At 36.9% G+C, this 19697-nt stretch overlaps 1 protein-coding gene across 8 annotated transcripts in view; it reads right to left on the bottom strand.

Moving 5' to 3' along the window:
- The window catches only part of IDE (insulin degrading enzyme), a 53643-nt gene that overhangs the window by 33422 nt on the left and 524 nt on the right, over positions 1–19697 (bottom strand). For 2 of the 8 annotated variants that reach the window (XM_021536486.4, XM_021536483.3), the window contains exons 2-10: positions 11300–11484; positions 9712–9919; positions 8764–8933; positions 6540–6662; positions 5016–5128; positions 4460–4622; positions 3813–3905; positions 3149–3240; positions 1452–1532 (exon numbers count right to left, since the gene is read on the bottom strand). In XM_021536486.4, the coding sequence (XP_021392161.1) occupies positions 1452–1532; positions 3149–3240; positions 3813–3905; positions 4460–4622; positions 5016–5128; positions 6540–6662; positions 8764–8933; positions 9712–9919; positions 11300–11459 (1203 nt within the window). In that variant the 5' untranslated portion in view covers positions 11460–11484. Of the gene's footprint in view, positions 1–1451; positions 1533–3148; positions 3241–3812; positions 3906–4459; positions 4623–5015; positions 5129–6539; positions 6663–8763; positions 8934–9711; positions 9920–11299; positions 11485–11609; positions 11633–17731; positions 17858–18434; positions 18457–18531; positions 18658–19442; positions 19664–19697 lie in introns of those variants that run through there. The other 6 variants (XM_021536479.4, XM_021536480.4, XM_085582538.1 and 3 more) reach the window with 6 other exon arrangements.

Raw genomic sequence — 19697 nt, 5'->3', positions numbered from 1 at the left:
ATATCTAAAAGTGTAATAAAAATTTACACATTTAATTCTAACATTTTTTATTTAGGGTCAAACTGAAAATCTCTTAAGGTACATGGCAACTTAAGAAGGAAAAAAAAGCTAAAACTCATCTGAAAATTATTAATGTGGTTGACAGGAAAATTTTCTCGATAAACACCTGTTTACCAAGGGAAAATTACCAGGTGATAAATGCTGAGTTCTGGCACTTTGCCATACCAGTATTAATATGAAATGGCTTTCTGAATTCTATATATTATACAAAAAATTACAGTGTAATGACTTCCAGAACAGAGAGTAAGTCACAAAAAGGATTCTGGAAAAGAGAAAGGGTAGTGGGGGGGTGGAGATCAAGGACAATGAACCAAACCTGTGTTATTAAAAATGCAAGTGTGACTGCTGAAGATTCAGAATTTGATAGTTATTTAACTACTAAACCAGAACAAAAATTACCATTCACACTGCAAAGCAAAGCAAAGGAAAGACAGTTTAAAAACAAATTGTCCTGATTCAATACCCTGCTCTTTGGAGCACTGCTGGTAACTTCCTGGCCTGATTTTTGGAGACAGCAATTGTAATCGGAAATAATCCAACAAATACTGAAAGAGTGTTTCAGAAGTCAGAAGTCCATTTGTTAGAGATTTTAGGCATTGGACAGAACAGAAGCAAGAGACAGCATGCCATGCAGGAGCTCTTTAAATACCCATTTACATGTTTTCAGCCAAGTCTAATGCTTTTTAGAACACAGAAAATCTGAAAATTAAACATCACTATTTTAGACTTTACAAATTAAAGGTCTACAACCAATAAGAGTAATTCCTGCAAAGAAACCAAAAATTTCTCTGAATAGATGCAGACATTAGCTATGCAATGAAGAATGGCTGCATCGAATAAAAGTTGCATGATTTCACTAGACAAAATATACCTCAAACCCCCTAAGTCGTCCACTAGCACAAAATAAGGGAATTCTGCAAGAAGTAAAAGCTACATGATTCTTGCAGCACCAATATGCAATCACATCTGTGAAGTCAAGCATTTGTAATTTGCAATTTTAATACGAACATTTCTGCTTACTGCAGTATTTCAACACTGTAAACTAAGGAACAGCATTTATGTTAAAATATTCTTTGTCTAATATTTCTCTAGAGAACATTTAGCTACCAGGCAAATGCAATGGCAAAGTACATATGTCTTTAGAAACACTGAAACAGATCAAATAGCACCTCCTGTTACTGTATAATCAGTTCTACCAAGTACAGAAGTATAAAATGGTAGAGTGAACAGATTGTGACTTATTGACTGCCAAAACAAAGGCCTATGCACCATACAAGAAGTGCAAAGGACCTTCACAGATGTCTGCATTTATTAAGTACATAATCAAACACACTGCTTAAATTATTATTAGAAAAAACAGCAACGAAACAAAAACGACCCCCTCCACTTACATGCAACATTCCTCCAAGCTTTGATGTGTAACCTCGTGGTCGCTCCTTATCTTTAAATCTGAATGCCACAGCATTTAGATCCTAGAAAACAATGTATGAATGATTAAAGATCATAAATTAAAGGCTATTTTAAGAATAATTACTGGCTACATAATTCCTTTTTATAATGAAAGAAAAGGTAGTACTTTTGCTGTATCCATGCTATAACAGACAAGTATCTAACATAAGTTTTCAGTAATATTCAAGTTGCATCAAACTCACAAGCAATTTGTGATAGTCTCATAATGTGAAACATTACACAAGTCTTGTAAGTCCTTTTCATATTAAGATATCTGCTTCAGCTCTCATATTTTTAAATTTCCTGATAATTTGAAAACCCACCAACTCTGATCCAACCAGTACACAGTGTTCCAGTGCAATGTTTGTCATATATTAATGAACTGAAGCCTCTCTCTCTCTTCTCTTTCTCTTCCTTTTGTTCAGTCAGCCAAGAGTAAGTTTAGAGACAGAAAGAGTGTGGGGTTTTTTTGCTGTCTCAGCCAGAGAAATAGAACACATAATTCTTTGGATATAATGGCAAGGGTGAATTAGAGATCTAAGACTTTAAAGCCAGTGAAAAGGATAGTCCATCCTTCCATGAAACCATGCAGAGAGACTAAGCAATTCGACAATTCAGCTGAAAGTAAACTCAAAGTTTCTTTTCAAAGGTTAGTCAGCTCTCTGACTCACCCCAGAGCCTCAGGAGACCTGGGACTGAGAGAAGCAAAGGAAGGGAAAGGCACAGGGATGAGACAGAAGGATAGAACTACCTTTTCCAAACCTTGTATTTGCTTACTCTGTCAGTGAAACAAATCCATTGGGACTTTTAACAGAGCATAACAAGACCTGGGACTACTTTCAGAGGTATATAGCATCCAAGTGTATGAAACAAAGCTAATCCAGCTGCAGAGTTCCTATTTTCAGAGAGACTCAACAGTTTGGATCAAACAAAGCTGAGATGGGAAAAGAAATCCTTACCCAAGCATATGTGCTGAACCAGAGAGACTATAAATATATATATATATATACACAACTGGGTTTGTTTCACACTGACACTGAGAAGAGCAGTGCTATCTAATAGGACACTACATTTTTTGCTCTGTGCACACAGAACTATCCAGACTTGTAAGCAGCATGAACAGTTCAGCAAAGATTGACATGTACTGCCAAAGTACTTTATGAAAAGCCTTTAGTTGACTTTTCAAAAATATGAGGGGAACAAACAGAAGATTCAATGTCCTATTGCCTTTACAATCTCAACTATACAATTTGACACATGAAAGAAGGCAGGGATAGAATAGCAACCATTTCAACTTCCAGTTCCATGTTACTCCTTGCAGTAAATATTTCCACCCTTCTCCAGTGAAGACTATGCAAAGTTATGAAAAAACCTTTTGAACAGAGCAAGCCCTTCTTTCTCCACCTGCCTTACGCCATTGTAACTTCCAGCTCTATAAGAGCATTCCACACCTATGTTAAGACAACGTATTCTGAATGTACTTGTCATTTGTGTCATGTTGCACCTTAAAAATTAATAAACTTAATTACCATGTGATTATTGAATGCTAGTTACAATGTCAAATAATCTAATAATAAAAAAAGTTTGTAAAAAAATTACCACCACATATGGTAGATATGGTACAGCCCCAATTACTTACTTTGCACTCTTGGAAAACCCATTCTTGAGGTCCTTCTGTCCGTAGTTTTTGAATATATTGAAACATGTGCAAAATAATATCTTCAACATGCACTGAAAAGAAAAAAATATTTAATAATTCACTCAGTTCTGCACAGAGAAGAAATTTAGTGACCACAAATATAGTTTTATTTTTAATTACACTTTGATACATCTGCAATCCCACCAACAAAGTTAAACTTGCTTTTTTTGAACATGAATTTAAGGTAAGTATTTATGTTCCCAGCTAATTCCAAGAACTGCACTGAACATGTCTTTATGTGAAAATATTGATTTACAATATAATTTAACTCTTTAATAGTAGAGGTCTAAATAGGGTCTAAATAGTATGAATAAGTAGCACACAGAGGTATTAACAGCTTTTCTTCTTTAAAAAAGTTTGTTTAAAGTATTTAATTAACTAATTTAATATAATCTTAAATAAATTGATTTCTTTTGTTAGGGGAAGTGTGTTAGCATACTTAGTGGAACTAAACACAGAGTTATAAAATAACCTGTTCAATAAACAAATTAATTAAAATAAACTGGCTTTCAAGCTATAATAACAATAGCTTAGTCTCTTCAGATACAAACACAAAAACCATTACATCAGCAATAACATGGAGTATACACAGTGTTTCACTTACAAAGTCCTTCTTCTGTCAAGTCCACATTAATGATGAAAAACATGAAACCTCTAGCACCTTCCTTCTGGCCTCCAACAAGAGTATTTACCCATCCTATGTCATTAAAAAGAAACTTTATTACATAAACAATTTATATATAACAATTTATGTAACTTTTTGCATGCTTCAGCAACATTAAAACCCATTTCGATTAATTTACATGTTTTCCTTTACTTCATTAATGTCTACAGCAACAGTGCAAGTTAAACATAACCCAAGTAAGCTCCATCTGATTCTGTACTCGGAGTGATGTGACAAACTCAGGACCGTTTGCTTATTGGGTAATTTCATTAAGGAACCTAACAGTAACCTCAAAGTTAGTGACACAATAGAGACAAGAACATTATGTTGAAGTTCAAGTAACTCTCTAAAGAAAGCTCATAAAGGGGAATCAAAGAAATAATAGCCTCAGCAGCCTGAGTGACTGTTACCTATTTATTCCTACCTGCTGCAGAAACAAAAATAAAGCACACAATGACTTAGAGTTTAAATTACTCAAATAGATAAAGGCTTTAACATATAGAGGTCTATTTTAAGTGAGACATAGTTAAAATTTAAAAAACTGAGTGATTAATTAATTTTCAATTCTTTAGCCTTGAAGGACATACCTTTGGCTTTAAGCTCTGAAAGAAGACTCCCCGGGCCTTCATGCCCAATCAGATGGCCAAGGTAATGGCCAGGGTTTGATTTATAGTACTTCTGAAGGTCTGGTATAGGAAATGTGACATAAAGATTTCTAATATCCTTAATGGGTACCACTTTATAAAGTTGCTGAGGAGAGAAACAGGCAAGGAGACCCATAAACAAAAGGAAACTCATTTACTGTATTCATCTCACGAGCATGTATCATGTTCCCTTCACACACACACACATTACAAATACATCTCCCAAATCTCAAAAGTACCCAAAACTTAGGGCAACACTTCAGCTATTCATTATAAAAACAAAGAAAATTATCTCACAGTTGTTTACAAGTGCGACCTTTACTATAAACTATACAAAACTATATTCAGCATGGAAAAGTGGGAGGAAAATCATTAAAGAAATATGGAATTTAACAGGGACATTGATAAAAGAGTAGTGAGATGCACAATGTATCACTGAAACATAAAAAACAACATTTAAAATATAAACTTTAGGTGGAAGACGTATCTCTATACATACCCGGAGATGCTCCTCTTGGAAAGGATGTTCAGGAAACTCTGGTATAGGGACATTTTTATTCTCTACTTCTGAAAATAACTTTACCACTAAGCAAGTCAGCTCATCCAAGGATTCTAGAATAAAGAAACATTAGGAAAAACACAGTTATTCTATAAGGACTCCAACAAACTTTTTTTTTTAATATTTTTTGGGAGAGTAATGAATTATACAGAAAAGTAGTTTTAATGGTGTTATGATTTTTAATTTCAGAAAGAAAACAAATATTCATATTTAAATGTTGAACTGTAACATGCAAGAAGCACCATGCTTATTAAAGGAAGGATTCAATCATTAATAAAATAAATCCTGTAATTGAAAATGTAACTTTACATTTTGCTATTTTATAGATTAAACCAAGCTACAACTGAAAGATACATCAGATATTGAACACCTACGAAAATAAACATTCCCAAAAGTTTAAGGGACATAGAATTACACCTGAAAATTTTCTAGAGGGAATGTAGCTTCGACAAAACTTGAATTTTCTTAAGCCTCAGCTCATGTCCAGTACTTCAAGTACACTGTGAGCCAGGTCTGTCCTTAGCACCCAAAACACACACACGTGACCTGTTCAAGCACTTCTTATTTTCCATCCATTCTAATTTCAGTCTGTGAGTGCAGTACTTTGCAAAATGAGAGAAGACCTTTTGCAGAAAGAATACGATGATGTGCATTAAGTCACCTAAACTGACCTAGACCATTTCTGTTGAAATTCTGCCTCCAAAACTGCTTTCTGCCTCAAGAAAGGCATTTTGGAGCACTTCCCACAGTGAGCATAAGATAAAAAAGATTCTTCTTGCAATTTATTAGTGGAAGACTTCCAAGGGTGGGCATTGGAAGAAACAAAACATCAATTGCTTGGACATCTCAAAGTATAACTAATCCTTGAAAGATTTCTAAAGGCAGTTACCTTGTTATCCAAACAATCCCAGTTAGACTGAGAAAGTAAAACCTTTCCTGCCCAATATATGCATGCGCCTACACTACAGTACCGGAACTGTGCCAGAGAAAAAAACTAACAAACAATGTAAATGAAGAGGGTTCACTACATATTAAAATTTTGTGAACTGCATGTTATTCTATTAAAAGCCACCAATTTTTATGCATATCAGCAAAATAAACATTCATTTAATCTTGCAGGGACAGTTTTCTTTAGTACAGATTTACAGTTGCCAATGTGATTCTTACTGAAAAAGTTTCCATGTAAAATTCCTCAGTGAACTTGCTCTTGCTCAGATAAAAAGCTCACTTTCTTCCATTTGTACTCACCATCAAAATATTACTGAGAAACACCAAACAAATACTAGTCTGCCAGTGCGTTTTCAAAAAGCAAACAGTGTGTTGAAAACTGTGTGTGCTATTAAGCTTTTGGCAAACCTACCTAAAATATCATCTCAGCTGTGGAAGGTTCTAAGCAGTTGGAACCCCCATTTTTTTTTTCAAGTATGTAAGTAAAGTCTTACTCAACCAAGAGAACAAACTCACCTCTTCCTAATACACAAATGGCCATTAAATTTGATGAATAATAAGTAGAATGGAACTTCAGTAACTCTTGCCTTACATCTATTCCTTCTTGGGTTGGTCTAGTTTCCAGAGTGAATTTGTTCCCTGTAACATAAAAAAATAACAATATGTGATGTTTAACAAATTTAATGTTATGAACTTACAGATCAAAAAGAAATATATAATCAGTATGCTTTCCTTTGGATGGATATTTATTTTAAAAATAATATGCATAATAAGGAAACTGGCTCAATACTGACTTATGTTTTAAATATTTTGTCTATATTCCTCACTATATGCAGACAAATGGTGAAGCTCTAGACACCCTACTCTGTTTACTCCCACAGCATCAATTCATAAGATAAAATAAAATAACATAGTTAACGTTTCAGTTAGTAACTGTGCTGTTACAGTACTGAAGGACATTAGGAAGCAACCTGCAGCTGTAGGAAAATGGACACTAGCTGGTGCAGAAGTGCCTGGAAAATTACTTGACACTGAGTGTAATGCTGGAGAAGAATCACCATCACAAGCATTAATTCAGGGAGATCAGTGAAGGATATCTGGGAAAAAATGCACACCCTTAAAAAGAAAATGGGAAGGTGCATTTGTCCATCCTTTCTACGGACAAAGAAAAATAGAAGATTTGTTGACCAAACAGGGTGCACAGCAATGAGGAGTAACCTGAAGCATCAAGTGGAGTAATTCCCACACTCTGCTAGATTAAAAACATCTCAGCTGATCAAAAGGAAATAATAAGGATGCCGAATGCATCAGAGTTGTCATCTCATTGGATAAATAAAAACCATCAAAGCTGAACTCTACTTCTGCCAAGTCATACCCACTGGAAGGCTATGTGCTGTAATTTAATTTCAGAATCAGAACCTAATCTAAGGAAAAAGTAGTATTACTATTACTGTTGAATTTGAACACATTTTGGTATTCTCCACAAGAAAACATTTCACTTGTGTGAGCTACACAACCTTCTTAAACTGTACAAAACTATTTCTGCAATTTCCTGTTATTTTTCCTCTGTGCTACATAAAAATTAAATGATGTCTTCAGTAGCAGAGATTACACAATGTACTTTTAATACTTATCTACTAATGCACAGCTCCCAAGGCTTTATTTTAAAATTTACCTATTTGGAGAATGGAGTTATAGTTTTATACAGAGCATCTCTTCACTGGTCAACAGAGCAATACCTGCTCCTGTGGCAAGTGGCTACCAGACCCATAAATATGCTCTCCATCAACAAATGTAAAGGTACATCTTGTCTTTTGAGAGACAGAGGATGAAACCACTGCCTTAAAACCCATCATTTTTTCTCCCATCCTCCTACAGTACCCAATATTTGAATCAATTATTCATAAAGCAAACTGACCCATCCACAACACAGTTTGTTTTTTTTTGCACACATTATATTAAATGATTAAACAGTGCAGTCCTGTTACTTCAAAGGTTTCAAAAATAAATTCATGTAGAAAATAATGCCTATCAAAAAAAACACCCAACATTTAAACTTCTACCAAAGCATCAAACATTTGTGGTTTTGTCCAGAACTATGGTATCTTAAATTTAACGCTTTTTGAATTGAGGTTTAGCAATGTTTATTTAAATTGTTACTAAGCATTCAGAGAATAATTAAGCCTGAACAAAAAAAAAAAAAAATACAGCCATAGGATTGGGATTTGTCCAAGATCATTTTATCCATCAGTCTCCTACTGTTGCGTTCTATGGTTCAGATTTTTGTTTCTATATTCCTACTCAGTAATTTTCACAGTATTTTGCTGATCTTTCTGATTTGACCTAGTCATTGTCATCTAGTCTAAATGGAATATTAAATGACAAAAAGCATGTCGTTAGCAACAATTTAAACACAATTTGTTCACTTTGTTACACACAAAGACTTAACAGTACCAAATGATGACAAATCCAGTAATTGGAAAACAGCACTCACTGCAGTAATTATCCAAATCATAAAGATTGGTTCATCACTGTACTCAAAGTCTTGGATCACTCTTTTTCCTATGCTATTGTCTACCTCTGTTTGGTCTATGATGTGAAAAACGCCATAAAGCACCATAATAAACATGTATGGAGAGGGTAAATAAGAATTGTTATTGTCTGTCTTTAGCATTTTAGATAAACAATAACACTATGTATGTTACACAAAATGCCACTGGTTAATTATATTCTGACAAACCTGTTCCAAATTTACTGAAGGGATGGTTGGGGTTTCCAGTGGCCTTCTCCAATTGAAACAACCTCCAGGCATCATTCATCAGATTCTTCTCATGCTCAGAATCAACAGCATTCACTTCCCTATCTTTGCAACTTTCGTCAAACAGGGGGCACAGGAAAAACTGGGCAAATCTAAAGGGAAAAAATTTAGTTCAAGTCAAGAGTACTGTACATAAATTGTAACAGAAAAGCTTGGTTCCTCCTGAAAACAGCTGATTTTTTAATGCAGAACTTATGAATTCTTTAACAGTTTTGACACTGATTTAGTACCCTTATTTCTCAATTTATTTTTTGACAAATGCAGACATGTTCATCGTATAAGGTAGTACAAGAATAAATGGCCTTACATCACAGTTCCCACTGTGAAAATTTTTCCTATCCTGAGGTTTAGAGCAAGTGGCTCTTAATTTCACCAATCAAGTAAGTTTTCTCAGACATCCGGGGAGAAGCCAAAGAGAAAACTCACTCTACCTCACTGACTACATACCTTTCAATTTCTGTCCCCTCCTACAAAACACTGAGATTTCAGCAAGTCCCCTCTACTAAGAGCATCCTTAAATATTTCTAGACTTCACCCTTGTTTTGCTATCAACAAGGATCCCATGGGAAGCACAGAACTTGATTGCACCATCCCAGTATTTGCACAATGTGCAAATTCATGATCATACTCTGTGCCCTTGTGTTGTGTAAACACAACATCTGAATTTCAAAAATTCTGCCTCGATGAAAAACTCTCCTAGATGAAAAAAAATCTGAGTAAGACTTTCAAACTGAAAAATATCGGGTTATCAATTTTAACAAAAGAGGGTTTTAATCTTCTTTTTAATATAATGATAGAACTATAAAAAAATTTTTACAGTAATAAATTCAAATAGAACCTCTGTAACAAAAATTTAAATACTAAAATTACCTGTCCAGTGCACCTTCTAGATGTTCATGTGACACATCAAAGTAATAGTTGGTATGTTCACCACTCGTGAAAGCATTTGAGCTCCCAGCATGCTCACTTAGAAATTGGCTGTACTCATTCTCTTTTGGATATTTCTTGGTTCCCAGGAATAACATATGCTCACAAAAATGACTAAGCCCAGCAATGTTGGGGGGATCAGACAAGGATCCTGCAAGAGGAAAAATTTCATGTAGCCATTCATAAAAAGTAATACTAAAACATTAAGTCTTTTAAAGTACTCTATAGTATAGTATGTTGCTTCAGGCAATTATATCAATTCTGTGGCTGTAAGAAGACACTTGTACAACTACAGTCAACTAAAATTAATCTTAAAAAAAAAAAATTAAAATTTAGAATTAGTAAATGAACTGATCAGTGTCTCAAATTGCCTCTCCAGATCAGCTTGCACTTCCTTATATAGATGATCTTCAATTGAAGTCCATGACTCATAATCTGTAAAGACCTGGCAAATCACACTGTTCTGAAATCTATACCTTGACTTTAATAAATGCATTGTGCTAAGAGGCAGCAATTGCCAACCATAATTAAAGAGGTATTTATCCTGTGGTTTATAGGATGAATGATAACCTGTAATTGCCTGAACACAAGCAGCTATGGATGACCAGCTAGTAGGTGTGAAGGCAAACAGATTAAAAGACAACAATGATATGGAAGAATGGAAAACAGAAAGGCAGAAGTTTGAGAGTGGCAGCAATGTGCAGTGCGAGAGTGGAGATGAAGGCAACAGATCCATCTCGTCCAGCACGTGTGCAGGAACCATATGCTGCAATTGGCTATCACTGTCACAGAACCCAAACAAAACCACATTTGGAATGTTCTGAACAAGGTAATGATCTGAGACAGCCATCCCCATAACAAAAAAGGCCAGAAGTTTTAGAAGTCCCTCTATTAGTTCTGCCCTAACACGAAAAGCAGCAAGACCTCCCAACTACAGACATGGCAAGAGGGTGTTAGGTTATGCACACATTACATCTTACTTTCCAACCCACTGAAGAACTACACAAGCTTGAGATATACCTCAGATATAAGAAAAGGCTTCCATTTTTCCAAAAAGTCAAAGCAATTGCCTTCCCCTTCTATTTCCTATATTTCTGTTTGCACACATAAGCACCACTGAAGTTAGGGAGTGCCTCTCCAACTTCTCTAGCACTACAGCATTTTCTCGCCTCTACACATCAACAACTTAGCATGAAAAAAAAAGTCTGACATGACAGATGGAGCTGTCTGAAATAATTGCACTTGCACCCACCCCTTTTCTGCTTACAAAAGATCTTTCATAACATAAAACTTAATGGTTAAAAGCAGTCTTTCAACTAACTGAGCTACACTTGAGTAAACAGAGTACAGTAAGAGCATTTAGCTCTAATAATTTTGAACTTGATGCATCAAAGAATGAAATAAACTATAAATTACAATAAAAGGCTAGGCTGCCAACTGCATACCACTCCTGTCAGTTTGTTTGCATCAAGATACCAGAACATGAAGCATTTTTATTAATGACGTAATTAACACAATATGAATTGAATACCTATGTGGACATCAAGTGCTGCTGAGGACTTATCTGTGGTGGGGTCACTAATGAGAAGAGCTTTAATGCCATTTGCCAATTCCAGTCCACGATATTCCCGTTTATCCTCAGGTGATTTGATAATTTCATTTGTTATTCTCTTAATAGCTGGATTGTTCATTTTGTTGTTTGATTCCTTCTGAAACCTTAAAGAAAAAAGAAGAAATTTCTCATGATTTTCACTTAAGCCTTGCTAATTTTTTAGTATTATGTTAGACAATACAGGGCAATACCAACACTAGAAGTTCTATTACAAGCACAATTCACTGACCTTGCCTAAAATTCAGATCCTGAAAGATATTGCTGCTAAAACAAAAAAGAAACCTTGAAGACAAAGAAACACAATAAAGATGTAGATCACTTAATTGAATGCTTCAAGTATCACGTTAACTGTAATTGAAACAACCCAAACTTAATAGATTTCAACCTTTTATCAAATTACAATAAAAATTAAATCAAATTAAGCATATACTGCCAGCTCAAATATATTTTCAAACTTCAGGAACTATTTCATGTGTCTGAATTGTTGATTATATTATGAATGTTGTAACTCTGATTGTCAAGTAAACAAAATTTTACTAACAGACCACTGGATTTGTACACTCAAGCAAGAAACAGTAACACTGCAATAGTGCCATAAAAATACAAAGACTGCAGAATTGCCATGATAAATAGGAATAGATTGTCTCATCTATTTAAACTTCTACCATTAGTTTAATAGACGCTAGAAGATACCATTCTTTAAAGGTATAATTCTGAAATGCTAAGAAACTAAGTGTGACTGATTCAGAAACTGAATGTCTCCAACCAAAAGCTATAAACAATACAAAACAACTTTTTAAAATGTGCGGTTCAATGCATTTTAGAAGGAAACATATAAACTAGTAAAACATTGTTCTCTCACTATTAAATACTTTAAAAAACAAAAGTGCAGCCAAATGTAATCACTAAACAGTAGCTGAAATGCTGAATTTAAATTTAAATGTGTACACTCTCATGTCATTTATCCAGTAGTTTAATCCCGTGCTCAGGCTAATCCTGCTTGGAATGTCTGTGGGTCTTCTTCCACTGAAAAAATGCATATATCATTGAAATACAAGAGATTATTTCAAGTACCACATCTCTGTTTCTCTGCATCAACAGCACTGATACAAGCCATGCTAACAATTAAAAGATGCCTCCATGTTCAGAGTTTTAAGAAATACTCTACTAAACTTAAGGTACTGTGTAAAATTTTTGAAGTGATTGCAGACACTTTTCATATATGAAAATCAGTAACTAAACTGCTCCTGATTGTTTTTCACTTGCATACAGGTTACATTGACAGATCTAAGTACGCAGAAGAACAAGGACGTCCCTTAAACTCCTGATTCCATGTCTGCTGATGAACACCTATACCTATATCTCAATAAGATATTAGTTGCCTGTCAGAAGACACACACATACCATAAAATACTCGAGTTGTAGGGTTTTTTAAAATGTTATACAATTTCCTTATCATCTGATATCTCCTTGTTATTTCTATACCACATCACTAAGTCACAGAACTTTACTGTTTGTTCAGATGACTCATCTTTCCAATGTGATTCATCAAACTACACAGCTGTGAAACCGTATGAGATTTCAACTGGTGTCTCGTGAAGCTGCACACCTCCACTTCACTTTATTATGATGCCCTACTTCTGCCTCCTTCCTATATAGGCTACTTCCAGCTTGGTAGTGAAATTCCAGTACAGGAAAAACCTACCATTTTCAAAAGGACAACATCAGTAATTAAGCCTTCAAACCAAAGACTGAAATTTGTATCTCCTTCTTCACTGTTATTTAAGTGGGCATCATGAACACAACATTCCCTCACTTCAAATGGGTTTGCATGATTACCTATGATTATTTTGCTGTAAAATGAATCATAGTACCAGATAAGTCAAATAAAAGCAAGGGCTGATCAGCTGTGTAATACTCCTGGAAGGCAAATACGTCAAGAGGACAAGACCAACACCTTCCTGCTTATGTACTGTTCCTCCTGCTGATATGTTACAACAATACAAAAGTGAGAAGACAAAATTTCACTTTGGAGAGAACTTTTATAGTATTACGTTTTCTTAAGGAGTAACCTTGTAAGACCCAATACTAAACATTCCCTCCTCAGATGAGTATTTTCCTGTGCAGCTCTTAAGTAAGTGCAACTGCATTATAAAAATACCACACTCCATTATTTCACAGCAGAATCCTAAAACTCTATAAATCACTTTTTGACAATAGACCTGCTTTTAACCACAGGCAAAAAAAGAAAAAAGTAGGAAAACCTGTACTTATGGTGAAATCCTGTATTTATGGAGAAGTAGCTAATTCTTAAGGCCATGTTCAGAAGCTATTCTAAGTCCATGTGCTACAGCTACTTGCTGTACTGTCATTACAGTGAGCACTGGAGGATGCTGGTCAGTAGCAAAACAAATCTTCCACAAAGGAGGTGCTATGTTTATCGCAGAGCTAATAGCCTAACAAAAACATCAAAAGAAATATTGCCTTTCACAAAGGAGAAGTAACATGGAAAGATCTGATAACACCAAAACAGCAGGAACAATACAAGGCATTACTGTAGCAGTGGAAATTCTTTCACTGGCTCAAAAATTACAGGTGGAAAGATTACAAAGCTAGAAAGAAAAAAAGAATAGGGATGTCTGAGCTGAGAACAGTATCCCTATTCAATGAATAGGAAATATTCTTCCTCCTCATCAAAACTACTTCACTTTTACAAGAAAAGTATCAGTTAAAACCAAAACTGAATTTTCAATTACAGTATTTCTAGTGAAATTATAATCTATTCTTTGAGGTTCCATTTTTGTAATAATTTCTAGGCAGGCAGTCCCTTGAAAGCAGCAAGGCTCTCTGGAGATGCTGGGTTTCACCTGCAAACAGAGTATTTCAGAGCGGGATTAAGTGATATATGATTCTGCTTCATTATTTTAATCTCTCAGAGTTATTTTAGCAAAGTTACTTTAATTAAAAATTAGCCTGTGTAGTCAAATCTAAGTCCAATGTTTGAACAATTAAAGGACCATATTTGAAAACCAATTAACAGAAACTCCTGAGGGTTGCTTTAATGCAAGAATGTGACTAGCTAATAAAAATATGACCCCCAAGGCACAAACTCCAAAGTGCTTCTCAAGTTGTTTTTTTTTTTTGTCATGACAGTATGCACATACTGAAGTGCTAGTGTACAGGTCTGCTCCAGATGAAAAGGCAAGTTACCATCTCAGCAGGTTTTGATGCTTGCTTTCTATCAGTTGCCTTAGAATTCACGTTTGCTTGAAGTTTTTATGCAACTAATTGCTTACCATTTACCAGAGTGAAGTGAAACCTTCGTTGAGTGAGAACCTCTGTTCTGTCCTGCACGAGTTACCATTGGTAACATGTTCTCTATGCTGTTTACTAATTCATCTTGGTTTGCATGAAGACTTCTCCAGCTGCCAATGCGTGGAGTTAAAGAAGCGCTGTGTGCTTTGGCAGGAGGCCTGGTGCTGCAGAACTACCAGCCAGAGTTTTCTCACCTCTTACAAGGATGACAGCACCAAACTGAGCACTCTGGAGGAGTCCATGAACTTCTTCGGTCGCAAGCTCATGGCTGTGCAACCACCAAGTAAATGTGCATTCTTGCACAGGTCTGCACCCCTCTTCTTTGTCTTTTGCACCTATTTCTGATCATGACAGCAGTAGAATTATGTTACCAGTAAAACAATCAAGAATCTACCTACTCTCTTAAAATTTCCATTCACCTGTATGTTATAATAATTTTTTTAGACTAAACTGTAGGCAGGAAAGTTAAATCAATTCAGGTTGAACATTACCAAAAGGGATTCTTCAGGAGACTATTTCAGGTTACATGTTCATCAATCGTTTTTTTAGACATGTAGAGATTAAAATACCTCATGATTCAACATCCATAAAGCATGAGTCTTGTGTGAATTTGCTTGCCATGAAGCTAGAGAATGTATGATATCCCAACACATTCCTGATACTGATCTAAATAATTCTGATTGCATGCACAGGCAGACAGAGTCCGTAAGTAGATAAACTGCTCAAAAAACTAACATGTTTTATCACTTTTAAACTCATCAAGAATTCAGCATGCTACTTCATAACAAAAGGTCCAACTACAAAGCCCCACAATGATTTAATCAGTGTTCCCAAGTTATTAAGAACCACTAATCATGCCAAATCAGGCAAGTCTGAAGATGATGAATATTTATAAGGTTTTGCTATGTTGTTAATTTTGAAGAAATTCTAAAGTCTCGCTACAATAAAAGCATTTTCAGAACCTCAGTCCACAGCTTTTTGCCAAATCTGTAAATGACTCAGAAAATTCCCTCCTAATGATGGTGGCCAGAGCAGATGCCTGCCATGCTCTTGTTTCCCAGAGTCCAGGTCTACAGCTTCTAGATCACAGCAATAAAACTTGGTCTGCCACAGGCTGTACTGCCAACGTGAAAGCAGAAACACTGGTGTGCAACACCGGTGTACAGGAAATACCAGTAGTATTAATGAGACCACACCACATGTGACCTTGGCAAAAACAAGGGCCCTGGTATTTTCACATGTGAGACCAGGCCCCAGCTGAGTAACTGGCCTGATAATTACAATGATGTGCTGGCCAAACGAGATGGGATATACAATCAGACACCATAAAGCTAGTTTACTGCCTAAATCTACAGTCCTTCACTGGACCACTCCACAGTTTCCAAAGCACTGGGTAAAAAAAGTCAAACAAAAAGGCAGGACCTTATACAATTTGATGTTACACAGAGCAATAAATGCTAACAAGCTTTTTTTTATCTCTAAATTACTTGAGCTTACTTTTCCTATGCCCTCAAAAATTGTCCCAAACAATTCATCCAAATCTCCAAAGTAAACAATCTCTAACCACATTCACCAGAAATAGAACAATTAATCTTTCCCTAACAATTCTCTGCTTCAACAGTTTACAAAATTCCAAAAGGCTTTTGAAGCATTTGATTATTTGGAAGACGTGGGGGGCAAGGGGGTAAGTAAAATGATCTGGTTTTAATCTTTAGATGTCATTAAAATATAGTAGCATTAAAATTTTCAGTATTTTTAAATTGCATGTTGCAAACACGACTGATCAGACTAGTTTCTGTGCTATGTGGCCAACTGCTTCAAAGCACATTTTACAGATTTTCCTAAAAAATTTACTCCTTAATTCAATAAATTGCTTTATTCATTGAATACTTGCAGGCCAGGGGTTCTCATTCTCTTTTCCTCCCCGTAATATGTTTCTTCCATCACCCTACAGTTGCAGGGCTTGCTCAGGAAGGCAACCCCAGGACTGTGTTGGTGTGTAGCATGTGGCCCTGCACACACAGCGGGAAATGTTAAACTGGATGCTACAGGAAAGATCTCTGTGCTTTATTCTGTGTTCTGATGCGTATTTCATAGATTTTATGTTCAAGTAGCACATCAGATTGCCCAAAACTCTCTGTAAAGCCAACTCACTTAATGCTTTATGCTACCATCTGTCTTATAGCCTCAAAAAGAAAAACTTGTGAGGTTTGAATTTAAAAAAAAAATATCTAACAAAAAACAAGATGAGACTAAAACTTTGGTTATACTGCATAACAACAAGAAATTCACAGATGAGAGAACTAGTAGGAAAATCTGATCTAGCAACAAAAACAGAGAGAATTCAGAATTCTGAATCATTAAAAGCACTGTAATCCCACATTAAAAGCAGCTGTTTATCTAACACTAGAGCTTTGACATGAGCAACAAACCCCTAACAATGAGCAGTTTACAATAGTCCGCGGTGTGTTTCAACAAATGAAGTCCTGGCTGTTCACCTATTCTGTCGTTGAGTTTTTACAATTTTGGACAATTCTAGTTCTACTGTTAAAATTATAAATAAACTCTGAGCTCTACAGCATTCTTTTCCATATCAATTGTTCAGGCAAGCTATAGCTCTTACTCATTCTAAAAACAAGGGACAGAAGATAAGATTTTAATAGAAACGTGTAGTGAAGCAACTTTCAAACAGGATCAATCAAAAATCACATTATATACACACAGTCCTATCTGATAAGAACATTTAAGCAACTTACAGGCATCTGTAAGTTGACATACAGATGCCTGACAGATCATGCATATACAAATACACAACCAGACACAAAACTGATTAAAGCAATTTCTCTAGATTTTTATTACTAACTTTTTGATTTCTATGGTGTTAGATGATTGGACACCAAAGTTACTATAAAAGCATCAAATACAATTGAATTAATATATTAAAAATATCAATCCCACATGCCATTTTTCAAGTGATCTAACTGTATTTTTAGTAAATGACTTCTACAATAACCCTTACAGCTAGGAGCCTAATACCTTCCAGTACAGTGAAATCCCAGAGGTAATGAACTTCTTGTCCCTTCCCTCTTGCTTCTGGATCTAACAGGGGAGGGGATTGCTTCTGTATTCATGTGCAAAATAAGTTATGTACTTGACACTTCAATCAATTCCCAAAGGTGCTATTTCATCCAAGGGATTAGACCACAGCCTTACACTGACTGAAGACAAAAAAGCAGAAAGCAAGCAAAAAAAGCAGGCAAACATAGAAATAAGACTCCTTCTAGGGACTTCCTAAATAGAATAGATCATTTTAATGCTGTACATCAGATGAAAAAGAGATAAATTGTAACTGAGAAATTATCTTGCTATTTGATGTAGAGATGAAGGTTAAAAATGTTACAAAAAAAAGTTCAAGCATAAACAAAACACAGAGATGGAAACAAGGAACATGCAACTGAAAAAAAAGATTTTTAAATTTTCACATTTCAAAAAAATTATCGCATTAAAGAACTATGACTGCTCTCATTTCATTATCATTTATGTAAATCTTACTTCACAATTAAAATTAAATGGATGTTTAAATCATGGTTGTAGGCAGTATGAAAACATAACAGGCCTACTCACATACATAAAGTTAAGTCCAAATACTGCATATATTCACATGCATAAAGAGGAGTAATCTAGCAGGACAAACTACAGCCTGAGAAAGCATTGGCTCCGAATATACACTATGGATTACCTTTACAATTCTGAAGCATTAATAGCAATAATGAACAGTAACAGTGCATCCGAATTTTGACACACGAGCGCAGACAGTATGAGTCATCATAACTCACTTTTTTTCCCCGGAAACATGCTACTTTTGACGTCGCTAACTCGTGCAGTATTAAAAATAGGTTTGGCTACTAAGGTAACAGATATAGCGTTAATTAAAGAAAAAAAACAAAACAAAACAAAAACAACTTAGCCTTTGTCCCTGACGCTAGCTCCCTTCCCGGACAAACTTTGCCGAGTTGTTATGCAGTTTAAATTGCCCCTACGAGTGAGCGGTGCCAAGCCTCCCGCCCGTCCCTCCCTCGATCGAGGTTAGTCGCGTTCTCTCCACCGGAGCTGGTGACACTGGTAACACAAAAACGCAGTAACAAGCCCCGCACAATGCCACTGCCAGGTAACTCGTCAAGAGGCCGCTCCCATCAAGTCTGGGGAACTGAGAGCAGTCTAGCACTCTCTTCTTAAAGACTTTAAACTTTTTTTACTTTTTTCTTTTTTTTTTTCATAATTATGCCTTAGGAAGACATGGCAAGTTAAGTAACACTGAGGTTTTTTGAGAGGGAAGGAGAACAAAGCGAGCCCCCGGGCAACGAAAGCCACACGGCTGATGACCAAGCCTGCTTTGTCAAAGGAGGTTCGTGCAGCTGCAAACACCGGGGCACGTTAGTCCGGGCTCTCGCGGGCAGCAGAACAGGACACAAGGCAGGGCTCGGGCCCCCCCGGCACACACGGCCCCGCCACCCCCCTGTCGCCCACCGGCCCCCCAGAAGGCTCCGGCGCCAGCCCCACTCGGCGGCCCGAGCTCCCCCCGCTCCCCGCCGCACTCGGGGCAGGGCGGGCGCTCCCCTGGACTCACAAGGAGCCCCCGCCAGCCGTCCCTCAAACGGCACCGCGGGGGCTCTCCGGCCTCACGGGCCCGGTCACACGGCCCCGGGACCCGCGGCCCTGTCCCGGCCCCTCCCCACTCGCACCGTACCCGAGAGAGCTCCGCCGCCAGCCCTGAGGGAAAGAGCGCGAGGCCGGGGCGGCCCAGGGGCGCGTCCCGCCCGGCAGAGCCCGGCTCAGCACAGGGAACAGCCGCTGCCGCATATCCCTGGCGGCCCCGCCGCCAGCACCGGCCTTTCCCCGCCGCCGCCGCCCGGCCCGGCTCCGCTCGCCTCAGCACGCGCCGCTCCCCGGCGCCATGTTCTCCGCCCGCCTCCCTTCGCCGCCCGGCCAATCCCTCCCGGCG

This window comes from Lonchura striata, chromosome 6 (assembly GCF_050655825.1).
Source record: "Lonchura striata isolate lonStrDom1 chromosome 6, ASM5065582v1, whole genome shotgun sequence".
NCBI lineage: Eukaryota > Metazoa > Chordata > Aves > Passeriformes > Estrildidae > Lonchura > Lonchura striata.
The sequence above is the reverse complement of the archived record's forward strand: the minus strand, read 5'-3'. Positions and strand labels throughout refer to the sequence as shown.